Here is an 8,803-nt window from a genome sequence, read left to right on the forward strand (position 1 = left end):
GGTCTAGAGGTCTGTCTAGGCTGAAAGACTCAGATAATATTGTGACAGCTCTCCACTGAAATGTTTAGCTATCACTCTGCCATTTAAAGGGATAAATTTGTGATTTTTAAACAAAGGCCACTGAACATTGAAAAGTGTCCCCTCTTTGTCCCATCAGACTTTGTAAATGTAATGAAGGTTTTAACTATAGTTTTCATGATTACCTGACAACAGGCTGTAAGGAATTAATTCAAGACATCATCAGATGGTCATATTCCTTATTTCTACCCTGTTATTCCAAGTCATTTTGTTAGAAAAAGCTTAGATACTCGGAGGTGTTCTGTAATAGAAAATGAATTTGAAACCCCTTCATTAATTGGTGATTAATATATTTCAGGATTAGTTTAAGCAGGGCCCTACCTCCTGCCCAGTCAAGTATGTTCTGGTTAATATCCAATTATCTGCACCTTCGTAGTTATTATGTCTTAATATTTCGGATATGATAACCAGAAACTTGAGAGTAATGCTAATGAGGAGCACAGAGCAAGAATTAACCAATGACATACTCAATGATCCTTGGTGGGGAAAGAATCTCTTTCTTCCCCTTAACGGATTGCTTCAGCATCTTCTGGGCGCTGACTGAGAAGTAAGACTTTCAGCTACAGCAGGCAAGACTCAGACAACGAATCATTTTTCTCTTGTAATAACAGGAACCTGAAGGCGCATTTCACCTACAAACATTGATTAAGTTCATTTTATGGAGAGTAGGAATTAACAGAAACCAATGTGTATTTTCAAACAGGAACCATCATATTCTTTATCTTTTCCTTTTAACAGAGCCACAAGTTGTTACCTTTCTAAAGGATGTGTTAATTGAGACTCATTTGAAATGCCTTTAATATTTCACTAAGGAAACACTTTTCCCCGCTACCTTTTATCCTCTTCACCTCAAATTTATCACCGCGATGTATACACGTTGCACCTCTATTGAATTTTTGTACAGGTAATTTCACTTTCGAGCAGTCTGACATGCCTCCCGTAGCAGTGTCTGCCAGGGTGGTATGTGCTGCTTCAAAACACGTCGCTTTAAATAGTGCACTTTGTACATTACCCCTTTATATGCTGTATTGTAATGAAGCAACATCAGTAAATTGCAATGAAGGGCGATTGTTGCACGGGGATGACTACTACACCTTGGGGTCCATTTGCACCAGATTATTCTTTTTATTGTTATTATTACTTCCCATCTTCTTTATTCTCTTGCTGCCGAACTTGCTGTTGGCCACCGGTGCAACACAGAGGGGATCTTAAGGAACATTGCAGGCATCATTTTTTCCTCTTAGGCGCATACCAATCACCGTTCAGTTCCAAACTCAGATATCCTGGGGGCTTTGTGCATCTTTATTGATGCTACTTTACTCTGTTGACTTCATTCGTAATGTTCTTCATCTTCATCTTCTTAGAAGAACAAATTTACTGTGAATAAAAGTGACCCATTTCTTTTCAAACATTTCATGTAGGTGTTATAAATTTGTAGTCGGGATGATCGGCTGATTTGTCCCTTTCCCCAAAGAGGTTTAATAATTTACATGGGGGGACCGAGAGGAGATTACTGTTTAAGGGAAAGCTTTGTATTTGAAGTGTCTTCTTAGATTTCCTTAAAACACAGATTAAAGTCATTATGAATATTGTCTGTGTTAGTAAACATCTCTATAAAAAATAGCTTATTGCCTGCCCCCAACCAACTACCATCCCCCAATAACTAATAAAAAATAGTGTAGATTTAAGTGAGCGAGCCTCTGTTCTTATTGAACAGAATTATGAGCAGGGTTTTAGTTTAGGGATAATTATATGTGAATTTGGGGTGACTGTTAATCTTTCTATTGTCATAATTTTAGTACCTGTGTCCGTTTGCTTTTCCAAATTGTTAGTGCAGCTGTTGTTCTGTTTTTCTTTTCCTAAGACTGGGCTCCTGTGCAGCATTCAAACTAAAATCTAGAATTAGAGCTGACACACCTTCAATTGAACTATCAAGTCTTTTAAAACTGCTTGGCCATTGACGCCAGTCCCGCACTATTTGACCGTACACACTTCCGATTGTGGGCCAAAGAGCATTGATTTTTAGCTGTCATTTCTAGTGCACATACTGTAGAATTGAAATTTAAACCTTAATCCACTCAGTAATGCAATTAATTTTTAATGTGCAGTAATACTAATTGAAATAGCCTGAATTTAGTAAGTCACCACAAGACATTTTCAAAAGCAAGAGTCTCTATTGAGAACTGGGAGGACGGATAATCATTGTTACAGTGTTTACAGGCTAAATGCTCACTGTGCAAACCTCCAGTGGAAAGGGAGTTTTCTTTAAATTAGGCTATAGTATATCTCTTTGTGAATAGAAATATCTCAGAGAGAATTCTTACTTTCTGCCCACCAGGACAGGCAAAAAGTTTTCTGGTTAACTTTTTAAAAAGACAACATAGTTTTAGTTAGAAATATCTTAACATAGTATATGTAAAGATTATATTAACCCATTTTTTTTTCCAAAAGAGCAATCATGAATATTTGCAAATGAAGTCACCTGCCAACAATGTCATGGTCAAGAGCAACAGTCTCAATAGGTAATCTCATTATATGATGTGTATTTGAGATACTGTTTCTGGATTTGATGAATACATGTATTCTCTCAGCTGCCTATAGATTCGTTGCCTTGTTTTAGTGTATGTACATTCCTGTAAACAAAAACATATCTACTTTTATCTCAAACTGTGTTCCTTTAGCTTTGGCATATTATTTCAAAATGGCCTTTTAAATGTTTTGTGAGGTGGTTTTTTTTTTTTTTTCCCCAGCCAGAGTAAAGCAAATTTTGCACAGTAAAACCAAATAGATTTCCAGTCATTTCTACACTAAAAAGGTTCTCCAACCACATTTATCTGCTAGTAAATGAGGACTTTTTAAAATGCATCAGTTCTACTGATGAATGGGCTTGTGAGTGTTCAAAATGAGCACCAGCATTGCTTTTAAAAAAAAAGGCAAGCTCTGTATATCATGCTTTCATGGCTCTCACATTATAGTATTTAATAAGCCGATAGTGCTGTTAAATATTTAGTAAAGTTTCCCTGGTAACCCTGCCATCTATTCAGATGGGATTTGAAGACATTTTTGCAGTACATAAGTAAAAACGATGTTAGAGAACTTGAAGTGGTTGTAGCGTGGCATCTTTTCTAAATGAAGTGTGGGGTAACACGGTGCAAATGAGGTCAGCAGACTCATACCTACCAACACCTGAGTCATTTCACATGCTTTGAATTCAGGATTTAAACTGGGTTTTGTTTTGTCACTGTTAAGTCGAAGTGCTCTTGGGGTTATTTACATAGAATATTAAAAATGGCATTATAGTATGTCAAGAAAAAGTAAAGGAAGCTCTTACATTGTGATTATTTTAGGCCGTCCTAGCATCAATGGAGCTTTATTATAGATATTTTCTCTTTTTCACTGAAGAGAGGGGAAAAGAAAAAGAGATGAGGGCAAATCGTTTATACTCCACTCAGAGCATATTATCAAATCCAGTTGGGGTTTAGTAAGTTAAATCTATTAAGCATCTATTTTGGGTACGTGATGGCAAATACTGAATAACAGATATTGTTGTACACACTGATATGATGCAAATGGATCATCTTTATCAATTCTTTCTCATCATTTGTGATAGTTATTATCTAAATAGCAATAATTGTTCTTTTAATCTGGAATGACAATTGGTTTCTGGGATCCTATGCAAAAATATTGCCAGTAAATATGATGCTGACATCATTACTGTCATCATGTTGGTGGGCCAGAATTCACATTTAAGTCTTTTCAGTGCTCTCGCTGTGTTATTAGTTTTGAAGGTGTAAAGATAAAGGCCGGTAGTTTGTTCAGATTTGTATGTAATATGGTTGGTTCTTCTAGGAGCCTATTTGCTTGATTCTAATTTTCATCCTGTTCTATATGCAGCCAGTGACAACAGTATTCATTCAAACTGCACAGAGACACGTCTCATCTGTAAAGCACGGCTTACTGATCTTATTTGCTATTTGTATTCTTATAAGAAGAAACATGATGGGGGGGGATAGTATTTCATTTTGAAATGATGTATATCACATACATGTGCATATCAAGGATTTCATGATAAAGGATGGATCAAGGAGATAGCTTTAGGTATACATGGAGCAGGAGAGAAGGAAAGTGATACAGGGTTCATATAAAGGTGTGTTTAATATGCAATGCTTGATGTATGTTGACCTCAGGTTACAAGAGTAGAAAATCCCATTTTCCAGCTTGTTTCAAATGTAGCAAAAATGCTGCTTCAGTTGCTTTATGCTACTCACATTGGGAAAGGTGCTTATACTGTGATAATTATCATCAAGGAATATTAATGCGTTCAGCATTTGTAACCCAAAAACTCATTATAGCTTAAGCTGTGCATCATCTGTGAAGAGAGAACTTTGCCAGAATTCGCTCTTCACAGGGGTTGCCTCCTGCTTGCTGCGGAGTGGTCAGAGTACTGCAAGAGGTCACTGAGGCTATTTTTGAAAGCTGAAGTTTTGCAATTTTTGAATCACTACCTTCTGTCTAAGGGGCTTATTGTTCTTGCCTCGAAATGTTCCTCTAATTGAATGCATGGTGAAGTGCAACTAGTCATAATAACAATAATAAACAAATGAGGAAGTAACTAACTGCATAGCCCTACGTAGAATCCAAGAGGTTGGCACCTATCGTCCCTAATTGAAGTATTGGTGTCTTTCCTCTTGTCATTGAGCAAAGGGATTCATTTACACCAGTTTCCTTAATGCAGGTGCCCTTGGGTTTCGGATAGAAATGCCCCCACTGGGGCTCCACTTCACAGCCCTCCGGTTGGAAATTGTGTAAATAAGACTGCAGGGTCAGCCTTCCCTTTTTGGCAGCAGTGTCCTTAATTAGTCTGTGACAGTCTTTCACATGAGCCTACACAGTTCCTGGGGTCATTCCTCACACATCTAAGACATCTATCTTATGCACAGACAGATATTTTTGTATGTTTGTTGGAAATCATTCCCTGGGGGACTATTGACATGGTGGGAATGAGAATCTCTGGGTGGGTTCAGAATCCTATAAATTAATCTGATCAAAATATCCAGGTAGGTGGCTCCATGGTAAATTCCAAGTGGTTAGTTTCATAAGAACATTGGGCCCTCACCTGAGGTTGGCAGCTTGTTGAAAAGGAGCGATGTGCCTGGGATATTTTTATGGGATTAAATTCCATCATTTTTCTCCCACTGATCCATTGCTTGTCTTTTCCCCTAAGTGACATTGCTCTGTGCTGCATGTTAGAGTTTGTGTTAGGCCAGGCAGAGAGCACTAATACTCAATGCCACCAGGCTGTCTGAATTTACAGGACTGCTGTGTTTCTGAGGTCATTTAGATGAGCTGTAAGATTGGCATTCATCAAGCAGGAAAGCTTACTGTCATGTGGGGGCTTCTTTAATGTGAGAGGTCACTGCTGTGGGTGCTGAGTCAGTCCTCGCTGAGGGCTCCGAGGGACCGCGTAATCATTCATAGAGCCTAGCCGGCACAAACAAACAAGTTGATAATCTGGAGTAAACTTGCTGAAATAGGAACTTACTTACCTCTTAAAATCACTTACAGGAAGGAATGCTGATAGAATGAGTACCCTGAATTGAGTGCAGATTTCATAGGCTTGCTCCAATGGAAGCAATCTGGGTTTTATTTTGTTGTGTGCCGTTTTGTTGGTTTGGGTGCGGGTGTTGTCGACTGGGGCGTCAGCTCTATTTTCTGCAGTGGTGCAACGACCCCACAAAATGGATGGATGTCCTGAACCAGAGCCCTGTTCTCAACAGTGTTGGGTTGCAGTGCTGACAGAATAGTTGAGAGATACAGTGGGTGCAGATCTTCTGTGAGGATGTAAACTTAATAATCTTTATGAATTTTGAGTAACTCATAACTCCACTTCCTCACCAAAAGAAGAATTATGAAAAGATTGCTTCTAAATCCTTCAGCCATTCTCTGCCCTTGTGATAGATGCCATCCTCTTTACCTTGAGGCGCTGTAAATGAAAGTGATTTTTTTTTTTGTGAGAGATAAAAATGTATACTTTAGAAGGAGCAAATTGCATTTTCATGTTTAAGTTCACTATTTGCACTTGATGTGGTGCGATCCAAATGTGAAGAATTGCTTTTGACATTATCTCTGTGTCTCCTGCATCCTAGGCTTGCTGCATGATTATGCTGAAGTGCACCATTGCATGGGATAAATGGGACGCTGGAAACCTGGCAGGAGCGTGAGATTGTGTTCTGTGTCCAGGCTGTTTTAGATGACTGCAACTTCTTTACTTGTTGGCATACTTTAACTTACCTTAGTAACAATGCATTCAGTAAAATTGTGGGTGAATACGTGTGTCTTTTAGGTAAAACTTAGATTCCTTCAAATCTTATGGGTTGGTTTAGGGGCAAAAAAATAAAAAGCACTCTCATCTCTAAACAAAAAGGTAATTTCAACTTTCTTTAAAAGTCTGCTTTCTATCATCTCTATCTTGAACTATCACATACTATTTCATAAACTACAACTGAAAGTACATTCATTTCAGAGGTCTTAAAATACACTCCTGGTTTCTGAATTCTAATTCAAATTTTCTCTCAGTAACTATGGTTTCCTAATTATTTAGTGGCTAAGATTCTTTAAAATAGATTTTTGTGGGGGTTTTTGGTTTTTTTTTTTTTTGGTTTGTGTTTGTGTTGCCCTGTACACAGGTCTGTGTGTAGGCATGTATTCTCTGCTAATCTTTTCTAGTAACGCCTAACTGGAGCACCACCCCCTCCTGTCTTAGGTTTAACATGTTTCCAACAGCTTAGAGAGATAGTATGAAAGTGAAATGAAAACCATGGAGCTTACACTGGCGTCTGATGTTTGAAAAAGAGATATTGGAAAAGGATGTTTTTTGGCTTGGCTCCCTTTTTAGATGTAATTGCTGCTTCATTAGGACTTGGAAGAGTTTCCTGTGGTTAAATCTAATCAAATGGCTCAGAATAACAAACTTGTACACTCAAAATTCCAAGACAATCCTGTACATGAAACATAATTTTTCTAAATTTAAAACACACACACAATCACAATCACAACCTCTACCAACAACTGGTTTGTAAAATGCTATGTGGTACTATCTCAAGCCTTGCTCCCTGTTGGTAATGGATTGATTAATTGATCGTGCCTAGAAGTAGAAGTCAGAAGAAATACATTTCAAAGGGTCTGGGGTTTGCTTGGTTCTGGTAAGAACCCAAACTTGAGCAGACATGTCTTCAGTGTGCTAAAACATTGCATGTGATTACATTTGGTTTTTGGGCTATGACATGAGATTATTATCATTACTCCCCTTTGACGGACAAGGAAACTGAGGCTTGAGCAGCTCGCCCCGACATACAGGGTTTGTGTACAGAGTGGAAGGAGGCCAACTCACACTTTCTGCCCTTCTCCTCCTCACTTACAGGGCTACAATGTTAATCTCTCCCCACAGGCACAGCTGTTCAAGTTGGGGAGCCCGCCCTGAGTTGTTCTTAGTGATTCCTTTGCTATCATTGCATCAAAACCTGATCCTGGTGTCACTTTCTGGGCAACAAAACTTACCCTTGGTTTAGATAAAATTTGGTATTTCCATGAAAAGCAGCAAGTACGGATTTAGTCTGGCTTTTCTTTTCTACCTCCTTAAATCAAAGTGCTTGGGAAGAGCTGAGTGTATTTCTGCTTCCGAATTCTTTGGAAACTGTGGGAAACAGGCAATGAAATGACAAAAGGGGCATTAGTTCAGTGTAAATGGACATGAGTATAGGACATGGTTTTGCCTACTTATGAACACGAATGTGCAGCAGCATTGCAATGCTCCTGAGTCTATGAAGTAGCCAGTGGTTCTGTGTATACCTTTCTGAAAGGTGAGTCCATAGATTTAAATAACAGTACCTTTGCTCTGAATGATACTTAGAATCTAGAATCAGACACACTATGGTGTCTAAAAACGCATGTGCCATAGACATATCCTAATGGCACACATGCTGTCTAATTCTTGTTAGAAATAGGAAGCAGTTTGGAAAACCCCAACATTTCTAGAAGCCTCTTTCTGCAGGTGCCTATATAAGAATCCATGAAAAGAGGAGCATGCAGGGAGTAAAGCAGCTACTGCACATTCATTTAAACATGCAGAAAGCATTGACATAACTATATGCGGCTTGACAATACAATTTATGATGTTTATCACAGTTGGCTTTTTTATAGGTTTTGAACCAACAATATAATTTATAAGATGCCAAAATGTGTTATTAGGTACAGAAAGAGTAATGAAGAAGGACAATCTTTATGTTAATACTTCTGTGCATGTTGTATTGCTGCTATATTAGGCAAAAGGAATCGAAACATGCTCTAAATTTCCCTCACAAAACAAGAGCAAAATTGTGCAGGTTTCCTCCCAAAATCCAGGAGGAACAATGGCCAGTAAAATGAAAGTGCCATCTGGGTCTAGATGTGAGGTCATTGCCAACTCTTCATTGGTGCTGGTAGAAAGCTTAAAATTATAAGTGTTCTTGCAATTGGAGCTGCTAAACTGATTTTAATTTTTATTACAGATGATATTTTGCCTAACTAAAAAGTGTGGCCATGTACTGAATATAAGCTGGACTAAGATTTATTTTTAAACCAGTCCAATTAGCCAACAACGCTGTTGCCCATTAGGTGAGGATGCACACAGCAGCCTTCTTAACTCCTGAAAAAAGCAGAAAGTTTGCATTCCTGTAAGTCGGAGCTG

General features: G+C 38.3%; 1 protein-coding gene across 4 annotated transcripts in view; it reads left to right on the plus strand.

Annotated features, from left to right (window-relative positions):
* Positions 1–8,803, plus strand: part of ZNF521 (zinc finger protein 521) — a 272,409-nt gene that overhangs the window by 152,953 nt on the left and 110,653 nt on the right. Inside the window, exon 6 of one of the 4 annotated variants that reach the window (XM_073898390.1) lies at positions 6,225–6,338. The exons of the other annotated variants lie outside the window; for them this stretch is intronic. Coding sequence (XP_073754491.1) covers positions 6,225–6,268 — 44 coding nt within the window. The 3' untranslated portion in view covers positions 6,269–6,338. Of the gene's footprint in view, positions 1–6,224; positions 6,339–8,803 lie in introns of those variants that run through there. 4 annotated transcript variants of the gene reach the window in all.

This window comes from Callorhinus ursinus, unplaced genomic scaffold, assembly GCF_003265705.2.
Source record: "Callorhinus ursinus isolate GAN/ISIS: 27379988/994484 unplaced genomic scaffold, GSC_fseal_2.0 scaffold11, whole genome shotgun sequence".
Taxonomy (NCBI): domain Eukaryota; kingdom Metazoa; phylum Chordata; class Mammalia; order Carnivora; family Otariidae; genus Callorhinus; species Callorhinus ursinus.